The sequence below is a fragment of the Dasypus novemcinctus genome, chromosome 21 (genome assembly GCF_030445035.2).
Source record: "Dasypus novemcinctus isolate mDasNov1 chromosome 21, mDasNov1.1.hap2, whole genome shotgun sequence".
Lineage (NCBI taxonomy): Eukaryota > Metazoa > Chordata > Mammalia > Cingulata > Dasypodidae > Dasypus > Dasypus novemcinctus.
This window is the reverse complement of record NC_080693.1, coordinates 24,821,271-24,848,811: the sequence shown is the minus strand read 5'-3', so window position 1 is coordinate 24,848,811 and position 27,541 is coordinate 24,821,271. Positions and strand designations below refer to the sequence as shown.

At 57.2% G+C, this 27,541-nt stretch overlaps 1 protein-coding gene across 1 annotated transcript; it reads left to right on the top strand.

Moving 5' to 3' along the window:
* The first annotated feature begins 931 nt into the window (after positions 1-931).
* Positions 932-15,141, top strand: GUCY2D (guanylate cyclase 2D, retinal). The gene is made up of 19 exons (XM_058283222.2): positions 932-1,664; positions 1,741-2,045; positions 4,113-4,464; positions 4,651-4,735; positions 4,980-5,082; positions 5,474-5,575; positions 7,058-7,138; positions 8,417-8,623; positions 8,712-8,868; positions 9,352-9,501; positions 10,155-10,303; positions 10,840-11,003; positions 11,095-11,287; positions 11,484-11,658; positions 11,957-12,055; positions 12,189-12,283; positions 12,433-12,518; positions 12,647-12,741; positions 13,275-15,141. Exons 1-18 carry the CDS (start codon positions 932-934, stop codon positions 12,738-12,740), a joined length of 3,330 nt encoding a protein of 1,109 aa, XP_058139205.1. The 3' UTR covers position 12,741; positions 13,275-15,141.
* Positions 15,142-27,541: the final 12,400 nt, after the last annotated feature.

Below are 27,541 nucleotides of genomic sequence, written 5' to 3'. Positions count from 1 at the left end.
AAGATCAGAGCTTTTTCTGTTACCTCCTTGGGCTCATTCTCCCCAGGACCAGAAGCATGGTTTTCTAGGCATGGAGAGCTGAAGGTGGAGGGAGTCAAGTGTGGGCAGGTGAGAGAAGAAAGGCAGGTGTCAGGAGATTGGGCTGGGCTTGGTCTCTGGAGGGGAATAGACCTCCCAGCTACGAGATGGGGCTTGCACTTGGTTGGCAGAACTGGAAATAGAAAGCTGGAGGGAGTGGGGCTTACAGTGCCCCCACCCTAGAACTGAGCACCCACAGGTCTCCAAGGGCAAATGACGCTTTCCTGGCAGAGTGGCAGCAGCGTGCAAGGACAACCTGTGCTAGGAGTCTTGGTGGTGGGAGAGAGGTTTAGGAGGCAGGCAGGAAATGCGCTGGCTGGCTGCCTGGATCCCACCCCAGGGAGGTGGACTCCCAGCTCCCATCCTCTGCCAACCTCTCTCTGCCAGATAAGGGGCCCTAATCAGCTCGGGGAGATTAAAGGCTTTGTCCGACTATTCCCACACCCCTGCCCTGCTCAGGTGTGGGCGGAGGAAAACAGTTGGGGGGTGTCAGAAGGGGACTCTGCCTTGTGACCCTTCACCCTGGCCCTGACTTTCTGGTGAGTGGCAGAGACCTCTCTGGGACCTGGGTACGGTCTGCAGGGGACAAATCTAAGGAGGGTGCGTGTGTCCTCACTGACCCTGGAGCACCCTAAGTCCACCCTGAGCTGGGGAGGAGGGGGCTGGGGAGGGAGGAGGAGGACACAGAGGAATCGGGAGGGAGTTTCCAGGCCATAACCTTGCCTCTCCTCCACAGACACCGCCAGGGTTAATGGAGCTTGGAGAATTGGGGGTTTCTGGGAGAGCCCTTAGGTGGTTCTGGGGGTCTCATCCGCTCATCCCGCTGGGGGGTCTATATTCACAGATGCAGGCAATGACCGTCTACCTCTTCCTGGCGGGAGGGTTTCCAGACCCCAAGCTTTGCGCCCCCGCACGGTGGGCTCGGTCGGGACCCGGTCTCCCCGAGGCCGGGTCCCGGCCGGCGCTTTGGCACCGGGTCCTGTTCCTGCTCCTCCTGCTGCCGCCCTCCGCCCTCTCCGCCGTATTCACCGTGGGCGTGCTGGGCCCCTGGGCTTGCGACCCCATCTTCGCCCGGGCCCGCCCGGACCTGGCCGCGCGCCTGGCCGCCGCGCGCCTGAACCACCTCCCCGCCCTGGAAGGCGGCCCCCGCTTCGAGGTCGCGCTGCTGCCCGAGCCGTGCGGGACGCCAGGCTCGCTGGGGGCCGTGGCCTCCGCCCTGGCCCGCGTCTCGGCGCTCGTGGGCCCGGTGAACCCCGCAGCCTGCCGGCCCGCCGAGCTGCTGGCCCAAGAGGCCGGCGTCGCGCTGGTGCCCTGGGGCTGCCCCGGGACGCGCGCGGCCCGCACCACGGCCCCCGCCGGGCCCCCCGCGGCCGACGCCCTCTACGCCCTCCTGCGGGCGTTCCGCTGGGCGCGCGTGGCCCTGGTCACCGCCCCCCAGGACCTGTGGGTGGAGGCGGGACTCGCACTGGCCGCGGCGCTCAGGGCCCGCGGTCTGCCTGTCGCCCTGGTCACCTCCATGGAGCCCTCGGACCCGGCTGGCGCCCGCGAGGCTCTGAAGAGGATCCGGGACGGGCCCAGGGTCAGAGGTAGGCTCCCCTGGAGGGTGCGGGGAGGCCGGCGGGCCGCGGCGCGGGGCCGCGGGCTAAGCCTGCGTGTCCGCAGCGGTGATCATGGTGATGCACTCGGTGCTGCTCGGCGGCGAGGAGCAGCGCCGCCTGCTGGAGGCGGCGGAGGAGCTGGGTCTGGCCGACGGCTCCCTGGTCTTCCTCCCCTTCGACACGCTCCACTACGCCTTGTCCCCAGGCCCGGAGGCCTTGGCCGCGCTCGCCAACAGCTCCCAGCTGCGCCGGGCCCACGACGCCGTGCTCACGCTCACGCGCCACTGTCCCCCGGCGGGCAGCGTGCTGGACGGCCTGCGCAGGGCCCAAGAGCGCCGGGAGCTGCCCCCTGACCTCAATCTGCAGCAGGTAGAGGGACCGGGAAGGAGGGAAGAGGGGAGAAAAGCCGGAAAGATGGCAGGGGATAGCCAAAGCAGGAAGAGGAGGATGGCGCTCAGGGTGAGAGGAGAACTGAGTCCTTAGAGAGGAGAATGGAATCCCATTGGGGAAGGACGGGAATGGAGCCCATGGGGAGAGAATTACTAGCAACTCTAGCTGTTCTGCAGTTTCCTGCATATTGGAGAGACTCCGGTCCGGGCTTGGGACATCTTGGGATGTTGAAATTGCCTCCAAAGAGTAGGTGATGCAACCTCTCCAGCTCAACTCCAAGGAGTAAACCCCGATGAACTCTAAGCAGCAACGTCTTTTGCAGTCTGCTTCAGAATAAACCCATTTCCAGCACCACCACAACATACATTCTATAATCAACAATGGTGTTCTCCAGCATGCAGGCTCAACCTTCACACCAACTGGCAGATGTTCATCTTCTGGGACCTCATCTTAACTTCTTGAGGATCTCAGCATCTTGTGAGAAGCACAGAGGTCCCTTGGTGGATCCAGGGACCCCCACAGTCATTTAAATCCATAGCTCATTCCCAACATCCAGCTAATACCCAGGATTCCTTGAGTCCTGAATCTCTCAGTTCACACCAGCTCCACCCCAGGTACAAAAGGGAGACTAGAACCCACTTACATGGAAGAGAATCTGGATGTCAGTTGGTAGTAAATAAACCACCATAAAGACTCTACCCCAAGGGGACTTACTACAGGGGACAGGGCTGTGGGTCAAGGGGCAATTGAAATGTCTCCTGACAACCTCTTGCCCTGGAGGAGTCCATCAGTGCCCCAGAGTCTACTCCAGGAGGGTTTGGGATAGTCAATGGGGAGACAGGATGGGACTAGTCAATAAGAAGAGAACAAGAATTAGGAACAGTGTTGAGATGGAGGGCGGGTCAGTCAGTGGAGAAAGAGGGTGTAAAACACAGAGGAAGCTCTTCAGTTCTCAGGAAGTAGCATGGCCTCTACCCGCTGCCCCCTCTGGACTCTGGAAGTCACTCTTGATTCCTCTATCCTTTCCCCAACACACACACACAGACATTTGAGTCAATCCACTTTTCTCAGGCCTGGTTCGGGCCACCAGCACCTCTGGCCCAAATCCCATAACAAATAGTCTTCCTGTGCAAAGCCTCCCAGGGGCTTCTCTCTCCCTGGAAAGAGGCAGTCTCTTCACACCCTGCCTTGCCAGGCCTTCACATCGTCCCCTCTCGCCTATCTCCCTGGAACTCTGGGCTTTGACCAGATGCAGCTCCTGTGGGTGCCCTAAATGTCTTTTTGCTCCCAGTTGGTGAATATGCTGTTTCCTCTCTCCTGCCTGCCCTCCCCTCACCACCTACCTAATTCTGACTCACCCCTCAGGTTTCTGCTTGGTGGTCCCTTCCTCTGAAGCCTGCTCTCCTCCGCCAGCCTGGGTTGGGATCCCTCTTCTCTTTCTCCACAGCGCCCTCCGTTTCCCCAGTGTACTGCTCGCTGCTCCGTCTGAACTTTGCTGCCTGCCTGCCCCACTAGACTCAAGTTTCCCTGCGAGCAGGGGCTCTGATCACCCATACATCCCCAGCGCTTTGCACAGAATCGGTGCTCAGTATTTGTTAACCTTCCGGAGAGGGAATAATGGAGAGGCTTGATGAGATCGTAGCCCTGGGAAAAGAAAAAAAGGAGAACTAGAAAATAGAATTCAATCAACAGGTGGAAAAGGTTTTTAGGTGAATGGCAGGTAAGGAGATTAAAAATATAGTCAAGGCAACCCACAAGGAAGAAGAGGAGCTGTCGGTGGACAGGTAGAGGCAAACAATGGTGAGAAGAACCTGAGAGTCCTGAAAAGGCAGAGAGTAAGTGGGGGAGAGAAGAAGAGAGAACCAAGCAGGCAAGAAAAGAGAGAGCCCGTAGCAGCGACATCTGAAGCCGTTCCTTAGGAGACGGGTGGAGTCGAGCCAACTTTCTCCGGGGATTGAGGACCCAGGGAATAGAAGGCGGGGCCAGCGATTCCCCTCTGTCCGTGAGCCGGGACCGCAGACCCGAGCCCCTACTCTCCTTCCCCAGGTGTCCCCGCTCTTCGGCACCATCTACGATGCGGTCTTCCTGGTGGCTCAGGGGGTGGCGGGGGCGCGAGCCGCGGGAGGCGGCGGCTGGGTGTCGGGAGCCGCCGTCGCCCGCCACGTCCGAGACGCTCAGGTCCCCGGCTTCTGCGGGGCCCTGGGAGGAGGCGAGGAGCACCCGCTGGTGCTGCTGGACACGGACGCGGCGGGGGACCGGCTGTTCGCCACGCACACGCTGGACCCCGCCAGCGGCTCCCTGCGCTCCGCTGGGACCCCGGTGCACTTCCCTCGCGGGGGGCGGGGGCCCGAGCCCGACCCCTGGTGCTGGTTCGACCCCCAGGACATCTGCAATGGAGGTGAGGGCGGGCGCTCCGTGCCCCAAGGGGACCTTCCTTTGAGGAACCCGTGACCTTCCTCCCAGACGGTGTCTGGGCTCCCACCCCTTCCCGCAGCCTCTCAAGAAAGGGCGCCTGCCCTCCCAGCCCCCAGCCCACCCCCACGCGCGCCAGGCCTGAGCGTCCCTCCCCCCACTGCCCCTCCAGGAGTGGAGCCCGGCCTCGTCTTTCTCGGCTTCCTCCTGCTGGCGGGCATGGGGCTGACCGGGGCCTTGGTGGCCCATTACGCCAGGTGAGGAGCGGCGGACGGGACTAGGAGGCCGGTTTGGCTCTCCTCTTGCCAGACACGCTGCTGCGCGGCAAGGACAGCAGGGGGAGCTTAAGAGTAGAAGAGGGTGGGACTGGGGGACGGGGATCCCCGAGGCACGGCTGGTCCTGGGGTTATCGGTTTGGGCTGGTTGCCCTCCAGCGCCCCTCGATGGAGCCATCGCCCCCTCCCCCATGGACCCTTGCGGAGACGTCCTCCTTGCCACCAGGCACCGGCTACTTCACATCCAAATGGTCTCGGGCCCCAACAAGATCATCCTGACTCTGGAGGACATCACCTTTCTCCACCCACAGGGGGGCACCTCTCGAAAGGTGGGAGTCAGAGGGGCGCTGGGATCCAGCTGTCCTCTCCCTGTACATCAGGGCCCCTCCCTGGGCCAGCCCTTACCTCAGCCCCCGCCTGGGGAGGCCCGGGTTCTGACCCAGCTCTGCCCCAGGGCTGACTGTGCGATGGAAGTAACAGCCCCTGTGCTGACTGCTCCCCTGGGGCTTGTAAAGCTCCAATAACAACAACAAAATGTATTTAAGTTTGCTTTGTAAACTGTAAAGTGCTGTGCACTTCGGGAGAAATAGCATTATCATCTTCACTAACTGAGATCTTTTCCCCCTCCCCTTTTTAATGCCCAGGACTCACCCTGACCTCAACCCTGAGTTCTAATCCCAGACTCTATTCTGACCCATGGCATTGACCTCTTTCCCCCAGGTGGTCCAGGGGAGTCGATCGAGTCTGGCTACCCGAAGCACGTCAGACATATGCAGTGTCCCCAGCCAGCCCCCAGACAGCCCCAACATTGGCCTCTATGAGGTGAGCCAGACCCCCCGCCAACTCGGGCTCTGCTCCTGGAGGGGCCATGGGGGGAGATTGTCCCGTAACCATTATCCAGGTGAGGGCTCCGTATACCAGATGCTGGAGGTTTGAGCAGGGGGGGAGAAGACTGGGACCAGCAGGCAACCCGGCATGCCCCCCCCCCCCAGTGATCCCAGCTTTTGGATTACTGAAGGACACAGGCCTCCCCAGGAGGGTTGGGACAGAGGGGCAGCTGAGATGCGGTCTCAGGGTCACATAGAGGACATTTCCTAGATGTGGATTGTTCAGGATGGGGAGTTTCCAGGCAGGGCTGTCCCTGACTCAAGCCAGACCCACATCTTGGCCCCATCCAGCATTTCTGCCCAATTCAGATCAGACTCAGGAACACAAAAGGGCATCAGGACATTAACTGTGGGGTCAGCAAGTCTGCATGTGGCAGGACGAATGGCAGATAACAGATTCAGAGAAAGCAGATTCAGAAGGAGCTGAGGGAGCTCAGCTAATCAAGAGAAGAGTAGAGAATCGGAGCCGCCAAGCTCGTGGCGGGGATGCAGAGGCTCCCACTGTACTGTCCAGCGAGCGCCATGCCGTTCCTCCGTGGGCCACTGGTGTTCTGGGCAGGATGGTGTCCATTGCATGGGACACTCTGTGCCCTGAAGAATGTTTAGTGTCTCTGACCCTGTCTGCTAAATCCAGCCCCCAATTTTTGTGATAACTCAAAGTGTCCCTTCAGGGAGCCCCTGTGGCTCAGTAGTTGAGCATCCACTTCCCACATAGGAGGTCTGGGGTTCAATCCCTGGCCCTGGTACCTCAAAAAATAAGAATGTCTAAAACATCCCCAAATTTATTCCAAATGTCCCCTGGGGTCAGTACCAAGCCCCCAGGATTCCCTTCCAGCCCAAATCCCTCACAAACAGACAGGACTGGCTACATAATTTGCAGGGCCCAGAGCAAAATGGAAACGAGGGCCCCCTGGTTCATTCAACATGGCGACAGCCGAGCCATGAACCAAGCGTGGGTTTCTCCGGAGGCATCCTATGAAGCCAGCCCTGTTGGCTAGAGAAGAAAAATGAGGCCCAGAGCCTGGAGGGAGCTGCCCACCCTTCACAGCTAGTTTGCCCGGCAGCCTGATCTACCCCGACTCCTGACTCCCGGCACAGTGCTCTCTGTGGGCAGCGGAGGATGGAGAGGGCTGTGGTGTCACACTGGCTCTGGGCGTAGCCGCTCCTCTGATAGGGCAGTCAGTGAGCACATCTGGGTGGGTGAGGACAGCACCCAGGTCTACCGTATCCCTCTCACCCAGGGTGGGCCTCCCCCAGCTGGCTGTGAAGTGGACAAGCAGACATCAAACTCCTCTCTTTTCCACTTGGGAGAAGTGTTCCAGGGCGGTGGGCCAGTGGAAATATAGAGGCTCCAGGGCTCTTCAAGGCCTGGAGTTTTAAGGGACCGAGTTCCCTACCCCCATCCTCTCTACTCCAGGGAGACTGGGTTTGGTTGAAGAAATTTCCAGGGCCTCAGCACGTAGCTATCCGCCCAGCAACCAAGACAGCCTTCTCCAAGGTGAGAGCTGGCCCATGGTGGGCTGGGGTAGTCGTCAGTGCATCCTTTCTGTGCCTTCTCCTTGGAGCTCGGGGCAGAGCTGGGCCCCAATGTGGGAGAGACAAAGAGGTCTCAGTTAAGGGTCACCCCCTTTCTGGGGCCCTTAGCACACATTCTGTCCTTCAGTGTTCCTATCACAACATGTAAGGGTACATTCACGCATGGGCTTGCTCGTTTATTGTCTGCCTCCCTCACTGGACTGTAAACTGTGAGGGCCTGTAGTCCCAAAACGCAGCACAATGCCGGGAACCTCACAGAGATTCAGTGTTTGCTGAGTGAATCACAGAAAAATTTTTTAAACGAGCTTCTAAATTGGTCAGGCCACTTGTGCAGAATGGCCCTAGCTGGCCTGACACATACTGAGTGGAGTGGAGCACGCCGAGAAGGCTATAAACTGGCTTATTCTGGAACTTGCACCCTCAGCCTTTAGTTCCCCACCCCTCCCCACCCCTCCCCACCCCCCACCATGCGGCCTGGACCTGGCCTCCTTCCCTGGTGACAGCTTTGCAGAATGGCTTAAGCAGACAACCAGCACACTAAAGCACCATTTAACGCCAGGCATCTGAAACGAAAAGAAGCTCTTTCTTGGACATAACTAGCAAGGGCACCAGACAGCCAGACCGTGCCCCCCCTCCCTTCCCAGCATGCCCAGGATGTGGGAGCACTGTGTCCTGTGTGCTTGTCAATGCTTCCTCTGGGCCCATGGCTCACAGCTCAGCCCCTGTCTTTATAGACGTGGGGTCCCAGGCCTATTTGACCCAATGGCAGGTGCTTGTAACATGCAGCAAAGCCCCAGGCCTGGGGACAGACACAAGCAGTCTCTGATGTTCCTGGAAAGCAGCACCAGCTGCCCCCTGTCCCCCCACCCCACAGCTGTGAAATCAGAAGGGGAGGGGGTGGGGCCAGGGGCTTCTCCCTCAGGAGGTGGCCTTTAAGGCCCCAGGGCAGTGGGAGGTTTTCACAGGTAATGAATCAGAACTGGCCTGGGTACCAGCCTGTCTTTTCATTCAGAACTCGAAGCTAAGCCATGCTCAAGTCTCTGAAACTGTCTTTTCCAAAGACAGAAACATCTGGACGAGAAAGTCCCTCCACGTGCCCTATAGACAAATGTCATTGGCCATTTTCTTTCCACCTTCCAAAGCGGGATACTCAAAACCAGACCTTGAATAAACGACCCCTTCGCCACGTTGCTCCCAGGGTGAAAATACAGCTTCACTTTCCTCCTCTCCCAACTCCCAGCTCCGGGAGCTGCGACACGAGAACGTGGCCCTCTACCTGGGGCTCTTCTCGGCGGGGGGCGCGGAGGGCGCCGCGGCGCCGGGGGAGGGCTTCCTCGCTGTGGTCTCGGAGCACGGTGCCCGGGGCTCCCTCCACGACCTCCTCGTCCAGAGAGACATCAAGCTCGACTGGATGTTCAAGTCCTCCCTTCTGCTGGACCTCATCAAGGTGTGTGTGTGCCGGGGGGGCGAGGGCGGGGCCGGGGTGGGCAGGGGGCCGCGCGGGCCGAGGCCGCCCCCTACCCCTTTCCTTGCAGGGAATGAGGTATCTGCACCATCGAGGCGTGGCACATGGGCGGCTCAAGTCCCGCAACTGCGTGGTGGACGCGAGGTTCGTGCTCAAGGTCACCGACCACGGCCACGGCCGACTGCTGGAAGCGCAGCGGGTGTTCCCGGAGCCCCAGAGCGCGGAGGGTAGGAGCCCCGGGCGCCCTCCGGAGCGGACGAGCACCCCTTGGGGGACCCCCAGAATTTCAAGGGCCCTTCTTTCCCCTCTCTTCCCCTCCCCTCCATTCCACCTCTCACATCCCACATGCACTAAACGCGACTCCAGCTGCGGAAAAGGAGCTGTGACCTCTGAAAAATATGGAGGTTGGGGCCTGCGCCCGAAATGCGGGGGGCGGGTGGCCTGCCGGGGGTGGAGCCTATGGCAAAGGGGCGGAGCCCTCCCCGGGTACTGAGTGGCCTGGGGGCGGGGCCTATTTGTGAAGGGCGGGGTTTCTCTGAGATGGGTTTTGGGTTTCAGGTACTTTGTCCTGTAGATAGTTGCAGGCTGCAGGAGCAGACTCAAGCAGAGGTTGGTGGGTGTCTGTGGGCGAGCCTGACTTTCTGCGAGGTGAGGTGGTTCCCCAGCCCCCCACAGCCCTCTGCGTTCGCCCTTCCCCCCCTCTCCCCCAGACCAGCTATGGACCGCACCGGAGCTGCTTCGGGACCCGGTCCTGGAGCGTCGCGGGACGCTGGCTGGCGACGTCTTCAGCCTGGGTATCATCATGCAGGAGGTCGTGTGCCGCAGCGCCCCCTACGCCATGCTGGAGCTGACTCCCGAGGGTACGGCTGCCTCGAGACAGGAGGTGGCCCCACCCCAGCCCCACTTTTTCCCTAAAGCCAGGCACCGAGACTTAATGACGGGGACCTCCTAAAGCTGTGACTCCCCTAAAGCTGGAGCAAAGGTTCCTGATGGAGGGTTCTCCACTGGGCTCAAGCCTCAGTGGCTTCCCGGGTTCTGATCCTGGACCCAACCTGCTTCCCCAACCGACCAAGCAGAACTCTCCTGTTCTCAAGGGCCCCGGGAAGGCAGCAGGGCCGGGGGCAGGGGGGGTAAGAGAACAGTCAAGTCTAGTTCAAATCCACATCACTCATCAGCTATAGGATTATGAGCAGCTGCTGGATCTTCCCAATCCTCACTTTTCTTTAAAAGGGAGATAATAACCATCATACCTGCTGTATATTTCTATATAGCAGTTGTACAATAAACGCTAGGCTCTTTGCCTGTGTCACCTCTGGCTCCCCCCCTACCTGACCTCCCCCCGTTCAGGGCCCACTTGCACCCCCCTTCCACACGACACTCCCCAACACATTCAAGTTCTGATTTAAAGGACCCCCTACCCATATCTCCACCTAGGGCTTCAGCAGGCAGGTCAGGGTCAGAGGTGGCTTCCAATCTGGGATGCCCACCCCTCACGGTCCCCTCCTGCCCCTAGAAGTTGTGCAGAGGGTGAAGAGCCCCCCTCCACTGTGTCGGCCCTCCGTGTCCATGGACCAGGCACCCACGGAGTGCATCCACCTAATGAAACAGTGCTGGGCAGAGGAGTCAGACCTTCGGCCCTCCATGGACCGTGCCTTCAATCTGGTCAGGGGCTGGGGCTGGGCAAGGGCTGGCCACTGGGACCCCGGACTCTTTGTCAGCAACCTGGGGAGGTGGCAGGCAGGCAGGCTGGCTGGACCTCTGACCTTCCAAGCTGCCTCCTAAAAAGTAATTTGAGAATTGGGGGTTTGGTGGGGCAGAGGTAAAATGGGGGGTGGAAGCTCTAGAGGCCTTCGGAGTGGGAGATGGGACTCTTGGGGGGGGGGGGTAGAAATATTTACTTCAATTCAAGTAACAGTTATTTAGAACCAAATATGTGTGTGCCCTAGTGTGGTAGAAAGACCCTTGGCCTGGGGTCCAGGCCTGGGCTGATTCCAGTGGCCTGAGACCAGCTGACCTCTCCGAACCCTTATTCCCTATATGCTTCTAATAATGTCTGGAAACATAGTGCCCAGCAGCCCACAGGTACTTGATAGGTAGAAGGTGAACCGTGGTAGAGAGGATCAGGCATTGTATGGCCCCATGAGAGGGGCATGCAGCCCAGAGCCTCAGCAGCCCCACCAGCTTCCTCCTCCTACTAGTTCAAGGCCATCAACAAGGGCCGGAAGAGGAACATCATCGACTCGATGCTGCGGATGCTGGAGCAGTACTCGAGCAACCTGGAGGACCTGATCCGGGAGCGCACGGAAGAGCTGGAGCTGGAAAAGCAGAAGACCGACAGGCTGCTCACGCAGATGCTGCCTCCGTGGGTGCCAGTGGGGAGAGAGGGTGGGTGAAGAGTCCGACAAGGGTGAGTGGGGTGGCCTCCAGGTGGCCTCACCCCCTGACATCCCTAGGTCTGTGGCTGAGGCCCTGAAGATGGGGACACCTGTGGAGCCCGAGTACTTTGAGGAGGTGACCCTGTACTTCAGCGACATCGTGGGCTTCACCACCATCTCGGCCCTGAGCGAGCCCATCGAGGTCGTAGACCTGCTCAACGACCTCTACACGCTCTTTGATGCCATCATTGGCACCCATGATGTCTACAAGGTGGAGAGGGCACCTGGCCTGAGTCCCTGGTCCAACCCTCTTCCCCAGCCCTCCTGTCCCTTAGCTCTTCCTCCAGTCCCCAGCTCAGTCCCCCAACTCCCAACCTGGCTCCCCAGGATCTCCCCGTTGTTTAGGCCTCCTGGCCCTGCGTGTGTGTCTCTCCACCGTAATGAATTTGCACAACCCCTTCCCCCAGGTAGAGACAATTGGGGACGCCTACATGGTGGCCTCGGGCTTACCCCAGCGGAACGGGCAGCGGCACGCGGCAGAGATCGCCACGATGGCGCTGGACATCCTCAGCGCCGTGGGCTCGTTCCGCATGCGCCACATGCCCGAGGTGCCCGTGCGCATCCGCATCGGCCTGCACTCGGGTAACTCCCCGGCCTTTCCCAGGCCTCCCCGGACTCCAGCCCGCCCCCTCCTTAGGCCTCGGCTCCGGACTCCCCATTTTGGGGGCCAATTCATGGGGTGGTGGCAGGCGCTTGTCCGGAGGCTACTGGCGCACCGAATGCCCCATTTTAATTGAATGGGTGGAACTGGTGGAGGTTATGGGATGCCGAGCCCCCCCCCCCCCCCCCCCCCCCCCGCCAAGGCCCTAGATGCCTCCCAGCTGCCGGGCACTGGTAGCTTCAGCCCAGGCCCCGCAGGCCCACCTGCACTTCTCCGCAGGCCCGTGCGTGGCGGGCGTGGTGGGCCTCACCATGCCGCGGTACTGCCTGTTTGGGGACACGGTCAACACCGCCTCGCGCATGGAGTCCACGGGGCTGCGTGAGTGTGACCCGGAGAAGGGGCTGAGAGAGGCGAGCGGGGCCGCGGGGGCCCGATGGGGGCAAAGGGCCCCGGAAGCGGGATGCGGGGGGTGCGGGGAGTCCTGAGCTCACGGCGCCGCGCGTCGCTGCAGCTTACCGCATCCACGTGAACGTGAGCACCGTGCAGATTCTCCGCGCTCTGGACGAGGGCTTCCAGACGCAGGTGCGAGGCCGCACGGAGCTGAAGGTGAGGCCGGGCGCCCCCTCCCCGCACCCACCCCGTTCCACCTAGACCTGGAGCGGCACCCCTCCCCCCTCCCCCGTCCCTCCTCCCCCGCTCGCTGCACTCGCTCTCCCTCCAGCCGTCTAAGCCCCGCCCCCCGCATGTCTCCCCAGGGCAGGGGCGCCGAGGACACGTACTGGCTGGTGGGCAGACGCGGCTTCAACAAGCCCATCCCGAAGCCCCCCGACCTGCGGCCGGGGTGAGGGCCGGGTGTCCGCTGGCGGGCGCAGGCGGGGTGCGGGCTGGGTGATTCGTGTAGCCTTCCCGCCCTGTGCCTTCCCGCCCTGTGCCGCTTCCGCTTCAAAGAGGCCGCCGGGCGTCCCGCAGGGCCAGCAACCACGGCATCAGCCTGCAGGAGATCCCCCCGGAGCGGCGCTGGAGGCTGGAGAAGGCCAGGCCCGGCCGGCTCCCGGACAAGTGAGGTGCGCCGCCCGGGACAGGTGACGCCCCCCTCGGCTCCAGGCCCAGCTTGGGGACTCACACGCCACAAGGCCCAGCTCTGCCTGCAGAACTCCTTCCCACCCGAGCCGGGTGAGCCTGGCCTTGCTGACTTAACGAGCCCGGGCTGGTTCCCACCCAGTGATTTTCCCCTGAGAGGAGGACGGAATAAAAACGCAGGTTCCTGGAGCACACCCCAGCAGGGAGTCTGGTTCAGTAAGTCCTGAGTGGCTCCAAGAACTCAGGCCTGGGAACCCTGCAGTCACCACTAGGCCCTCTCCCCTGGACCTCCGTCCCCAAGACCTCACAGGGGGTGCACTGCACAAGAGAGAACTCTAGGGCACAACAAGGACCAGAAGACAATGTGGATGCCTCCCCCCGCCCCCAAACTATTAGAGCTGAGGCCCTGCCCACTCCCTTCCTTTCATAAACTCTGATCCATGTCCCTTACCTTCCTCAGTGAACCCCCACGACCCCTTTCCACAATTTTTCTCTGAGACACTCCTCTTTCCCTCAGGATTATTCTGGAAGGTCCTTTTCCTGAAAGTTGCTGCTATCGGTGACCGAAAGTCAGGCTTATGCCAGTGGCTTCTGTCCAGCTCTGCTTCAGCGGATCCTGAGTAGCTAGAAAAGCTGGTAGCAAACCGGCTGTGGGACCTTGGGAAGGTCTCGTGCACTCTCTGCTTAGGTTCCCCTCAGAGGCGAAATGAGGGGTGGACTAGGTGGTTTCCACAGCCCCTTCCGGCTCTGACAGCTGGGCTTCAGAAAGGCTGACTCTGAGCTTGGAGTTCTGTGGCATGTTGCCCCAGCCTCCTAAGGATTCTGAACCCATCGGGATGTTGGGATGGGCTGGGGGTGGGAGAAGGTTCCTCACTTTCCAGGACCTCTCAAGGACTGTAAAATAAGGATCTGGGATTGGGTGTCCCACCCCCAGAGAACATGGGGACTTTGTGTTCCACCATGGCAGGGGTGGTCCCGTGGCCCAAGGATGCATGAGCTTCTGTTAGCCTCCTTCTCCCACCAGTCAGAAACTGGCTCCTTCTCACGTGGGCATAACCAGGTAACCTGCCCAAGTGCAGAGAAAAGCTTGCATCAAGGCTTTGGGGTAAGGAAGTTAAACAAATTACCCCAAACCTTTATTAACCAGAACACCCAAAGACCAGCCCTCCCTGTTTAACTGAGAACACTGCTGAGCAGGTGACAGGACAGAATATCCCCCTTGCTTAGGTCTTTGCCACAGTCTCAGCCCCCTATACTGCTTAGTCCTCAGCTGAAGTTTCTTTTGTGGGTCTCTGATGTGCCAGAGTCTGGGCCTCAGCATTTTTCACTCTTGGTGTCCTCTGCCACTTCTGAGGGCCCTGGAAGGAGCTAGAAGCAGCTGTAGCCACCTAGGCTGCAACCATAGGTAGTGAGCTTCCAGTCTCTGAGGTGTGCAAGCAGAGCCGGAAACATCACTGACCACGGAGATGACAGTCTGTGGGAATTTCTGGGTGGAGGATGAATAGAATCTTCACTACTCAAATTGTGGCCCATGGACAGGCAGTTTAGGCATCCTCTGGGAACTTGTTAGAAATGCGGAATGTCAGGCCCTGCCCTGGGCCACCTGAATCCAAATTTGCATTTTATCAGGTTCCCTCAAAGTAATTTATATGTACATTAACGTTTTTGAATCATTGAACTAAATGATCCTAGGATCTCTAACATCTCAGAATCTCTGAAATTACATTAAAAACTTTTTTAAAAACCAGGCTAGAAACTAGCCATCATGCTTGTTTTGTGTACTAGAGTCCCCCCTTCTCTTGAAATCAAAAGAGCCCCAGGGGGCTTGCGTGGCTACTCGGCATCCTTCCTTTATCCAGGGCTCTTGTCTTCAGTTCCCTCATTCTCTATTGGGAGACGTCAAGATTCTTTTTCACACCCTTAGGTACTCGTCCAGCACCTCTAGGCATCTGAGCTCAGGACTTCCGGAGTAAAAGATGTTAGAGTCATAGTAAAGCAGGCTAGTTAGGGAATGAGAAGACGAATCTGGAACCTGGCAGAAAAACATGGCCATGGAATTCCACCTGGAACCCCAGCAAGAATTTTCCTTGATCTTTTGGGATCAAGGAAAAGCCCTGGATATTCTCAAGGGGCCTTATCATTGCCCCTTCTCCCTTCAGGAGGATTGACAGAGCAGGGTAATCGGTCAAAACAACTGGGACCGCGCCCCCAAACATTAGCAAGTGGGAGTAATAATTAATGGTTTAAAAAGCAAGCACGGAAAAGTACCTTTTTCTCTCTGCCTGGATCAGCCTGCAAGTATACCTGGGGACTTGTAACCTATTACTTTCTCCCATTTCTATTCTCTTCCCTCATCTCCTTAATAAACTACCAGCCTAACTAAACTGGCATGTTCTTAAATTCTTTTATGTAACATAGCCAAGAACCAGGAGGAAATCCCACAGCAAGAGGTCATCCTGGAGGCTGCTGTGCCTTTTTTTTTTTTTTTAAATAACCTTGAGCTTTTTTTTTTTTTTAAAAGATTTATTTATTTATTTAATTTCCCCCCCTCCCCTGGTTGTCTGTTCTTGGTGTCTATTTGCTGCGTCTTGTTTCTTTGTCCGCTTCTGTTGTCGTCAGCGGCACGGGAAGTGTGGGCGGCGCCATTCCTGGGCAGGCTGCTCTTTCTTTTCACGCTGGGCGGCTCTCCTTACGGGGCGCACTCCTTGCGCGTGGGGCTCCCTTACGCGGGGGACACCCTTGCGTGGCAAGACACTCCTTGCGCACATCAGCACTGCACATGGCCAACTCCGCACGGGTCAAGGAGGCCCGGGGTTTGAACCGCGGACCTCCCATGTGGTAGACGGACGCCCTAACCACTGGGCCAAAGTCCGTTTCCCTGCTGTGCCTTTTTTTTTTTTAAGGAACTGGTGAAGTCCACAATTTTATTCATCTTCCTGTTCTTCCTAAAGATAGAGGAAGAGTGTTTTCTAAAAAGTCTAAAACCAGCACTTATATGTTCTGGTCCTGGTGGTGCAGCTATAGTGAGTAATTTAGCATAATTTTTAAGAAATATTTTTAACCAAGCCCATAGATGAAGTAAAGATAAAACTGACAAACACAAACATTAAAATACAACAAGAGAAGCAGTTTGGCCCAACGGATAGGGTGCCTGCCTACCACATGGGAGGTCCAAGGTTCAAACCCCGGGCCTTCTGACCCGTGTGGAGCTGGCCCATGTGCAGTGCTGACGCGCAGGGAGTGCCCTGCCATGCAGGGTGTCCACTGTGTAGGGGAGCCCCACGTGCAAAGAGTGCGTCCTGTAAGGAGAGCCGCCCAGTGTGAAAAAAGTGCAGCCTGCCTAGGAATGGCACCACACACACACACACACACACACGGAGAGCTGACGCAACAAAAAGACACAGATTCCGGGTGCTGCTGACAAGAATTCAAGCAGACACAGAACACACAGCGAATGAACACAGAGAGCAGACAACTGGCGGGCCGGGAAGGGGAGAGAAAAAAATTTAGTACATGCAACAACATTAAGTTCTTGAACGTTTCCTTTAGGATTTTCTCTGTACTTGGTTGGGTGCTGGGACTGAAGGGCAGATTCTGCGCTGCGGGGGCTGGACCCTCTGAGGTGTGAATGCAGCTCTCCCTCTCCAGCCTCCACCCACCCCCCTTAATCTTCCCTCCCTCCCGGCCTGCCCAGAGGGGCCTGGGGCTGTTGATGGTGTGACTCACAGAAACCTCGGGAAAGAGTCTATTGGGTTAATATAAAGGGATCAGCGTGGCAGGGTCGGACAGGGCACGCCCCAGAGCGGGTGCGCTGGGAGGAGGCAGGGCAGGGCGCTGGCATGGAGTGGTCTGAGCTGAAACCCAGTTTGGGCTGAACCGGTCCTGTCCCTCCCTCAATTCCCCTGCATTCCCAGGCTGGACTGCCACAATCTCAAATCAGCAGAGGTGATGGGGTGGGGGTCAGGGGTGGGAAAGCCTGGTGGAGAACAGTCCTGTCCTCCTCCCCACTGGGAGACCTTGGGGACCTCCTACCCCCAGACTTACAGAGATGCGCAGAGCCAGTGGGAGAAAAGAGGGGAAACCTTCCTTCCTGGATCCAGGCGATCTCCAGTCTTCGAGCCCTCTTACCCCTAACTCTAGCCCTCCCTCTTCACCCACCCTGTCTTTCTGGCACCTGCGTGACTCCCAGCCTGTGAGGACGCCTGGCTTGATGACTGGGCACTCCCCCTTCACATGTGCTCACACCACCTCCGCCCAGCAGCCCCCACGTGGGGCTGCCCCGCATCTGCATCTGCGATGGCTCTGTCTGCATGGGGCCCCAGTGACGGCCAAGGCGGGGCCTTCCGCAGCTGCGGCAGCTGTCCCCTAGCACAGGCACCTCCTGTGCTGCTCCTTGGGCCTGGCCCTGCTCCCCATCTGCAGTGCTCCCCCTCTGCAGTGCTCCCCAGACACCTTCCTTCGGGGAGGTGGGGTGAGCCGCTCCTTGGTGAGGATTTATGGCTCTGATGTTGGCCTGGGTCCTCAGGGAGCTTCGGGCCCCACGCTGTGATGTTTGGGGTTGAAATATAAGATGTGCTTTTCTCCATGTCACGGTGCATGGTCCTTTTGGCCTGGAGGGAAGCCTGATTGTCCCATCCCAGAGATGCTCAAACCCTAGAAATGAGTCGGATGGGGGAAGGTGAACTGGGGCCAATAACCTCCAGGAACTCCTCTGCTCAGGGGGTCTGCGGCAAGGGGGCCAGGCAGGGAAGCCTCAGGCCTTTTCAGGTTTCTGGAAAAGATGAGTGTCTGCGGCTCTGGGAATGGGTGGTGGGGCCTTATCCGGCGATGGTAGGCATGAGAAAGAAAGGAAGAGAAGGACCGGAAGCCAGAATCCAAGTCCGGAGGAATAGCGCCCCCTGGTGGAGGTGTTAAGGACCACTGGTCTCTGCAGGACTTCACCTACTTTCCACCTCCAAACCCACCCAGAGCCATCCACTGGGGCGTTAGGGCAGGACAGACGTCCCCAAGCGACCATGGGTAGCCAGTCCCTACAATTTCTTAGAGCCCTACTGTCCTACTCCAATATCCTGGTTGGTTTAAATGGCCGCTCTCCGTCACTCCCTGAGACCTTCAGGCTGAGCTTCTGGGGACCCCGAAGGAAAGTGTGGGTGTCTCTTTGCTCCTCCTCCACTCTGTCTCCTTGGATTTATGGGAGGGGAGGGCATAATTTGATTCTTGGACACCTGTCCCCTGACTTGAAAGAAGGAGGCTTAACTGGCCACCTGTTGAGGGAGGAGGAATTTCCCGGGTCTCTCTTTGGCTTGGCGGCTGCTGACGTCCGCTGAGGGGTGGCCAGGGGGAGGTGTGCGCGGAGGTGGGTCCATCGTGAAGATAAAGAAGCTTAAGCCTCTTGGTCCGTCCCCTGCACAAGCCCTCTCCGAGGCTCCGTACCTACTTTTGCATTCTTAAAGAGAGTCTTCAAAATCGCACAAGCCGCTGGCCCCACCAGATTTGCATCCAGTCTGCGTGTGGTTTCCCGTGAGCTGGGGTTCAGCTTCACCCCAACCTCCTCCATCACCGGGGGCCCCTCAGAAGGCAGCAGCCGTGTCCCGCTCCTAAGCCTAACAGCGGTGTGCTCCCCCACGCCCTTGTCGGGGTACGGCCTCTCCTTGAGCAGCGCCCTGGCTTTAGCTCCCCTCCAGACAGACCTCTGGCCTCCTTCCTGAGCAGCCCCTCGGGCTGCAGGGGACAGGGCAGAAGCTACCACTCCCTTCTCCCCGTCCCCCACACAGTGCCTCCCCCTAACTGTGTTTGGAAGCCTCAGGCCACCCAGCCTCCTGCTCCTGAAGGCACTTCCAGCCTCGGTGGCTGATTCTTCCAGAGAGCCCCTTGGCTCTGGCCGGGGGCAAGCGTCCCTCTCCTGGAGAGCTTAGCCCTCAGCTCAGATGCATCCCACCAACTCCTGATCTCTCCACACCCCACCTCCCTCCTGTGTGGCCCGGGAAGTGGAAGTTCAGGTGATGGAGGGGTCAGTTCCATGAACTCTCAGAAAGCGCCAACTGCGGGCTTCTCTCTTTAGAACATGGAGAACTCAGCACTTCATAGTTTCAGCCGCAGACCCTAGTTCTAATTCCATGGCCACAGGAATTTTCACTCAACACCTTATTACAGCAGCATGAATATGCATTTTGTGACTAGGTTACATGATCTCCATGGGGTATTACCAAACACAGGGTCAGGGACTGAAACTCGGCCCTCACATGTGGGAGGCCGGTGCTCAACCACTTAGCCATACTGACTCCCCCGAATTGGTTTTTTCATTTGTTTGTTTGTTGTTTGTTTTTAGAAGGCATCAAACCCAGGATCTCCCCTATGGAAAGCAGGCACCCAACTGCTTGAGCCACGTCTGCCCCCCCCCACCCACACACACACACAACACTTTTTAAGGGCAAACAAGATCAGCTTCTGTTACGTACCACAAAACCATGTGTTTGGTTCATGTTACCCCTCTACTTTTTTCATTGCAACAAAATGTTGGTCCATTGGCTGAAAACGTGCTCATGACTGAAGTTCAACAAGAGGCTTTCCCTTCTCATCAGCCCAACTGCCAAGCCAAGCAAGTGAACGTCTGCAGCTGCCCAATCTGTGGCCTGGCCTTGCGGCCATTCTCTTGCCGACTGGTCAGCCTGGGCAGCTTATCGTCTTCTCTGGCCACTCTCCGGGTCCTGGCCACCCACCCTCCAGCGTGTGCCGCCATCAGTTAGTGCCGACCTACTGGTTTGAGGCCCATGGGGTCTCTTGCATCTCATTGGCAGGTCCCCCCACTCTGCCCCCTGGGGTCACCCTCCCCACCGCTCAGCTGGCCTGGAGCATCATCCCAGACCCCTTGCCACACTCTCTGTCGGCTGGGGTGGTGGCCCCCACTGAGTCAAGTCCGAGGGACACGATATTAAGGATCTGCCGAGAAAGGCTCAGGCCAACTTGACCAGACTTTGGAAGGGAGGGAGGGGGAGAGGAAGGCGCCGGCACCAAGCGGTGGCCTCCTGGCCCTAGGAGAACAGGCGCCAGCCCGGTCTCTGCCTCGGTGGCTCCGTGGCCTCAGAAGAGGCTGAAATGGATGACCAAGCTCATCCCAAGACCAGAGCTGTTCCCAGAAACTGATCTCCCAGGAGTCCATGCCTTCTAGAGAGGGCCAGAAAACGCCCTGTGACAACGACGCAGCTTCCTTCAGGAGCCAGAAAGGAGGTGAGGTAGGTGGGGGGCCTGCTTCGCTTCTGAAGAGGGCAAGAGCTGAGCCCACCTGCAGGTGGGGAGAGCCAGTGGAGAGGGGTGCTGGCGGAAGCATTAGGGAGCCGGTGGGAGGAGAAGCCCTTATAGGAGGACCGGGGTAGGGCAGGGCCTGAGGGTACACGTTTGGGGGGTAGGCGGCAGCAGGTTCTGGGAGTTTCCCTGGCAGGTTCCTGGTTTTCTTCTCCCTAAGGTAGGAGGTGAGGTCATCTGAGGGGGTGGTGGGGGTGAGGGAAGCAAAAATGATGTGGTGGGGAGTGGGGAGTGGGTTACATGGGAACCTCTTATGTTTTTTGGGTTTTTAAAAAATGTTTTTTAATGTAACATTCCTTGTGATCTATTAATTTAAAACATTAAAAAATAAAAAACTAAATAAAGTAATAGGAGTTTAAAAAAAGAAAGAAAGAAACTGTGCTAAGCCTTTACCTGCAAAAGCCCACTTAACCCCTTCAAAGACCTGATGACTTAGGTAAGTGTCTGCCTGGAAACCTGTAGAAGAGGCTCAGGGAGCAGCAGGCCTAGTCCACATCGCAAAATAGTAATGGTTCCTCAGGGAATTTAAGAAGCGGGAGGCGCCCCTGGGCTCTGCGCCACTGCCACCCCACCCCAGGGTTACAGACCGAGGAACAAGAAGCGCACAAGCCTGGAGGGATTTGCAGGATTGGAAACACGGTTCTTTGAAGTTACTGATTTGTAGCGGGAGTAGTTTAGTACAGATAGCTATCTTGCGTAGGAATGTGCGGGCACTTTGAGATGCACCCACAGGGAGGTGGTTTTTTCCTCCCCTATCTAGGAATTTAAGGCTTCTCTGGCTTCACTGGAAGAATTCTAAACTCTCTTACAGGCTGTCACATCAAGGCTCAGAAAGGTCGCAGTTACTAAATGGCAAAACCTCCCCAAACTTTTAAACTCTAGACCATTCATAAAGAGGCAGAAACGGATGGGACCAAGTCTCCGAGGAAATGGAATTAGCCTTGGCCGGCAGGAGGCAAACCTCTTCCCCCGAGGCAGGAGGTAAGAGTGGGAGAGGAGAAGCTACACATCGTTAGTGGAAAGAAGAGGCTGTCAAGGGTTTCCCTTCCAGTGTGGTGTCCTCCTTGTGCTCGAGGAAGAGGGTGGCCAGGTGTCTGCCAAGAGCAAGATGAGCTGGGCGTGGAGTCTGAGGAAGACCCCAGATGGCTTTGCTGAGGGCAGGAGCAAGAAAGGGACCAGAGGCTTGCCTAGGAAGAAGGGGGCCCTCGACGGAACCCCAGATCTCCTGGTTCTTCAGCCTCCGCGGGCCCAGGATCCCTAGACTCTGAGGGAAGGGCCATTCCGTGTGTCAGAAATCCTCAGCCCTCCAAGATCCAGCCCAAGGAGTGGCTGAGAAACCACATAGCTTATGGACCCGAGTCTCAGGGCTGGAGGTGGGCTCGGGAAAGCTGGGGTGCACCAGGCTGCAACTCCAGAGACCTGGGACCCACGGCGGTGCTGGGGCCAGTTCCACCATTCCCGGGGGCAAGGCCACTTCTTCCCCGCCAGGGCCGGTCCCCAACACTAGCCAAAGACCACTGGGGTTTTGGATGGCCTGGATTTGTCTGTTTGGGATGAACACGAGGACGGAAGTCCTGTCTGCAGAGGCCCCAGGATGCGTGGTTGCTATTTTCTCGAGTGTGGCTCAGTAGGAACTGGGGAGGGCAATGGGACTCAGCCAGGGCATCTGATAACAAGACAGGGTGGTAGGAGAACTTCGGGTATTGGGGAGAAAGTGGTAAAGAGCCTCAGACACCAGGAGGAAAAGGAGATGTCAAGGGACTGGTGGTCTTGGAGACGCTGCTGAGCTGTGTCCTGAGAGGCTGTCCCCTCCAGGTGCTCCTTCAGCCTCACTCACTTCAATCTCCTACTTCATCCCCTAAACACCTGCACTAATGGGAGTCAGCCCCTCAGCTGTTAGGGGATGGGTGAGTAGAATCGAAGGGAAAGGGATATTTTCTCCAGGTTCTCCATCAGCTGTAACATCTCTGTACTAGACATGTCAATCCACTGGTTAATGTGTGACCAACGATGTATGCTGATGCAAAAAGATTAACTGGGGGAAGCTGATTTGGCTCGATGGATAGAGCGTCCACCTACTGCATGAGAGGTCCAGGGTTCAAACCCAGGGCCTCCTGACCCGTGTGGTGAGCTGGCCCACGCGCAGTGCTGATGCGCGCAAGGAGTGCCGCGCCACTCAGGGGTGTCCCCCACGTAGGGGAGCCCCACGCATAGGAGTGCGCCCTGTAGGGAGAGCCGCCCAGCGTGAAAAAGAGTGCAGCCTGCCCGGGAGTGGCGCCACATACACGGAGAGCTGAAGCAGCAAGATGACGCATCAAAAAGAGACACAGATTCCCAGTGCCACTGACAAGAATACAAGTGAACAAAGAAGAACACACAGCAAATGGACACAGAGAGCAGACACCTGGTGGGGGCGGGGAGCAGGAAGGGGAGAGAAAAATAAATAAATCCTTAAAAAGAGATTAATTGGGTCAATCTAATTCTTTCTCTTGGAAATCTGAACAGGGAAACGCTGAGCTGTGGCGCAGTTCAATGGCAGCGGGTGAAGTTAAATGGATCGGTTGGGAGTAGCTTCTAGAGTTGGGGCAATAAGGGATCACGGGAAGTGGAGGTGATGAAAGATATCCAGGGAGTGAGGCGTGGAGTACGTTAATGGACCAGGTATGGAGACGACTATGCCTTTGAAATGATGAGACCCCCAGAACTAGCTAGGATTCTGAAAGAGCAGGACCCCAAACTTCCTCCCAACATCTGTAACGCCTGTACCCCTGTGTGCGTATATACCCTTGTGAGAAACCCCAGTACTGAGATAACCTGCCCAAATGAACCTGCCTAACACAGCCACTCTCCTGTGAGCAGCCTGAGTAAACATGCACTGATTCTTACTACTTAATTCTCATTTTCCAGGACTTCCAGGAAGATGACGGAGTAGAAAGACACGGTACTCTCTTCTCCAGAAAAATAGCTAGAGGACAGGCTGAAACAGCCTAGAAAAAGATCTAGAGTTTAGGACACCAGGCCAAGGCTGGACACCGCCCAGAGGAGAGAGGGACAAAGGAGGGAAATCCAAGGACAGAACCGTGAGCTGAAACCAGCAGCTGCTGCTGCCGGCACCCTCCCCCACACCAAAGACACTTCAGAATTCTCAGGCCTCTGGGCCTGTGACTACAGACAAAGGGTAGCCACCACCCCAGGAAAGGGGAGAGAGAGGGACACAGCCTAGGGCTGACTCAGCTTCTGACTCATGAATTTGGACTGCTGTGTTCCAGGGGCCCTTGAGGCTGGGTAGGGCAGCACCATTGTTAGCCTTGGGAGCCCGCAAAGGGTTAAAGACACAGGACCCTCCCAATCTCCTCCTCTACTATCGGGGACTGATTGTTGAGGATGCAGAGGGGAGTGGAAATATTTCCAACCTGGGAAGGGGGTGGGGGGACTGTCAGAGAAGGCTGGAGAACTGTCTCAGGGAAAGTTTGGATTACAAGGCTCAAAGCCTCCACACAGGAGGCTCTATCACATTGATCCTGTCTGTGCTGCAACAACTACACTCCCACCAGGCACTGAACTAGAGCTGCCAAGGAGCGCCATCTGCTGGCAGAACAAGGACCTGCACTCAAGAAATTTAAAAATAAGTAGGAGAGGCTTTTTCTGGCCTCTATAGCCTCCCTCTGCAAGGTCCTAAGAAGTGACTCTGCAACCAATTACTGGGTCCAGTGCCCAGCTTTGAGTAACCAGTAGGACAATCCTAACAATCCAGGTCAAGCCAAGAATCAAAGAGCAGTGGTGGGAAGCAGACTTGGCCCAATGGATAGGGCATCTGGCTACCACATGGGAGGTCCGGAGTTCAAACCCCAGGCCTCCTTGACCCGTGTGGAGCTGGCCCATGTGCAGTGCTGATGCGTGCAAGGAGTGCCCTGCCACTCAGGGGTGTCCCCTGCATAGGGGAGCCCCACGTGCAAAGAGTGCGCCCCGTAAGGAGAACTGCCCAGCATGAAAGAGAGCGCAGCCCGCCCAGGAATGGCACCACACACACGGAGAGCTGACACAACAAGATGACAAAACAAAAAGAAACACAGATTCCCGGTACCGCTGATAAGGATAGAAGTGGTCACAGAAGAACATACAGTGAATGGACACAGAGAGCAGACAACTGGGAGAGGGGTGGGGGGGAGGGGAGAGAAATTAAAAAAAAAAAAAGAGCAGTGGTAACACACAGCTCCCTGCCACTAAATCCCTACAAAAAGAAATTGAGCATCTGACTAAACTACATCCTAATCAGATGCCTACAAATTAGCAAAAACTCACAAGCAATACTAAGAATAGAAGACATGGCCCAAGAAAAGGAATATATCAAAGCTCCAGAAGAGATGCAGAATTTGAGAGAACTAATCAGTGAGATGTGCACAAATTTCCAAAATCAAATTAATGAGTTCAAAGACAATATGGTTAAAGAGATAAATGACATCAAGAAGACATTGAGGGAAACGGACTTTGGCCCAGTGGTTAGGGCATCCGTCTACCACATGGGAGGCCCGCGGTTCAAGCCCCGGGCCTCCTTGACCCGTGTGGAGCTGGCCCATGCGCAGTGCTGATGCGCGCAAGGAGTGCCCTGGTACACAGGGGTGTCCCCCGCGTAGGGGAACCCCACGCGCAAGGAGTGCACCCATAAGGAGAGCCGCCCAGCGCGAAGGAGGGAGCAGCCTGCCGAGGAATGGCGCCGCCCTCACTTCCCGTGCCGCTGATGACAACAGAAGCGGACAAAGAAACAAGACGCAGCAAAAAGACACAGAAAACAGACAACCGGGAGAGGGGAGGGGAATTAAATAAATAAAAATAAATCTTTAAAAAAAAAAAAAAGAAGAAGACATTGAGGGAAGCGGACTTGGCTCAACAGATAGAGCATCTGCCTACCACATGGGAGGTCCATGGTTCAAACACAGGGCCTCCTTGACCCATGTGGAGCTGGCCCACACACACAGCCAATGCATGCAAGGAGTGCCATGCCACGCAGGGGTGTCCCCCGCATAGGGAAGCTCCATGTGCAAGGAGTGTGCCCTGTAAAGAGAGCCACCCAGTGCAAAGAAAGTGCAGCCTGCCTAGGAGTGGCACCGCACACATGGAGAGCTGATGCAGCAAGATGACACAACAAAAAGAGACACAGATTCCCAGTGCCGCTGACAAGAATAGAAGTGGACACAGAAGAACACAGAGTGAATGGACACAGAGAACAGACAATTGGGGTGGGGGAGTGGGAGGGGAGGAAAAAAAAAAAGATATTGAGCAAGCGCAAAGAAGAATTTGAAATCCTGAACAGGAAAGTAACAGAGTTCATGGGAATGAAAGACATAATAGGTGAGATCAAAAACACATTTGAGGCATACAAGAGCAGACTCAAAATGACAGAAGAAAGAATAAGTGATACCAAAGACAGAAAAGCTAAAATTGAAGAGAGAGAAGAATGGAAAAAATTGAGCAGGGGCTCAGAGTTGAATAACAACACAAAATGCTACAACATATGTGTTATGGGAGTTCCAGAAGGAAAAGAGTAGGGAAAAGGGGCAGAAAGAGTATTTGAGGAAATCATAGCTGAAAATTTCCCAACTCTCATAAAAGAAATGAACTTACGTGTCCAAGAAGCACACCATACCCCAATCAGAATAAATCTGAATAGACCTACTACTCCAAGACACATACACCTCAGAATGTCAAATGTCAAAGTTGACATCTCTCATTTTCCAACATTCAGTCATTCTGTCACAATTTTGTGATGGCTTGTTCATGAGGACCTGGACAGATAAAAATGACCACAATTATTCTCTACTCTTTCTATTGAAAGGCAGAGTCTAATTCCCTTCTTCTCCTCTTGCATGTACGCCGGCCTTAGTGACTTCTTGACCAACAAAATGTGACATTCTAGGACTTCTGAGGCTAGAGTACCATAAGCTTTGCAGCTTCTGTCTGAGCCTCTTAGACACTCTTTGTGCCTCTGAGCCACTGAGCAAGAAGTCTGACTACCCAGAGACCATGCAGGCATGTCCATTGACAGTCTCAGCTGAGCCTCACCTTCCAGCCATTTGCTCCAAGTTGCCAGATATGTGACTTTTGCTGGATGGGCCTCCACTGTGTGACCTCTAAATATCGGAGGGCCCCAGGCCCAGCTCACTTCTCTGTCTGGTCTGCTCAGTGAGCTCAGCACTCACCGCAGCTCCCAAATCTGTTATTCCTCCAAAGCCCAAATCCACCTCTCTCTTCACTGTATTTTGCCTCTCCCTCCTCCAACAAACCCAGCTCTTGCTGACTTCAGGGTTTTTGCACTGGCAGTTCCCTCTTTTCCCCAGCCTGGCCTTTCTCAGCTCAAACATCACCTCCTCTGAGTGTCTCTCCCCACTACCGGCCCTCTAAGGTAAAGACTCTTTCTCACCCCTCAATTAGTCTATTTTACTTAGTGCCTTCATAGCACTCATCATTACAGGAAATTATATTGCGTATTAGTTTATTTACTTATCCTACACTTGATTTCAAGTTCCAGGGGGGTAAAGACCGCTTCTTCCCTGGGGCTCTATCCAAAGCGCTTAGCATAGTACTTGGCACACAGCTGACACTCAAAACTATGCATGAATGAAGAGAACAAAGAAAACGTGGATGAAGTAGGGAGCAGGTCCTAGTCTCCTAAAGGCAAACAAACAGGCTGGGATGGGAGTTGGCAAATGCCACCTCCCACACCAGCTGGATCCTAACCCTGGTTTGGGGCCATCACCCACAAGTCCCCTTCCCCCCACCCCCGGCAGCCCAATCCCTCCGGTCCCCGCCCTCTCCGGCCTCTCCGCCTGCCATTCTCTGCCTTGAGCCGGGTCCTGCTTTCTGGGGCGGCCCCTGGTGGCCCAGGGTTCCAGGTCCTGGAAGCCCGGGGGGGGGGGGGGGGGGGGCGCGTCGCAACTAGTTGGGACCAGCCTGGCCTGCACACTGCCGGGCCAGGGTGGGGGGAGGCACGTCCCCGAGGGGAGCCTAGAGGGCCAGAGTCGGCCTGGGACCGTTGCTGAGAGGCACGTGGGCCGTGTCTGCACCGTCAGGATCCGGGGGGAGGGTCCCGCTGCTCCTGGGTGTCAGGGTGACGGTCAGGAGCGGCGCCGCGGGGGGGCGGCGGAGGCGGAGCAGGGAGGAGCAGGGAGTCCTCCCGCAGGCTAAATCCTCTCCCCTCCCCTCCGAGGGGGCTTGGAGGCGACGGCCCCCTCCCCCGGGCCTGGGCGGGGCTCCGCGGCTCGCGTGCCCGAGGCGCCCGCGGCGTGGCCGGCCCTGGCCGGGGACCCCCGATTCCGCCGCGGGTCTCAGCTCACGCCGCCGCCGGGCACCCCCTCTGCGTCCCGGCTACCAGGGCCCGAAGTGGGGGGGCGGGGAGCCTGGCGCTGCGGGAGGGCGAGGGGAGGGGGGGCGCGGGAGTGGGGCGGGGCCCGGGGAGGCGCCCGGTGGGCGGGTGTGGCCACAGAG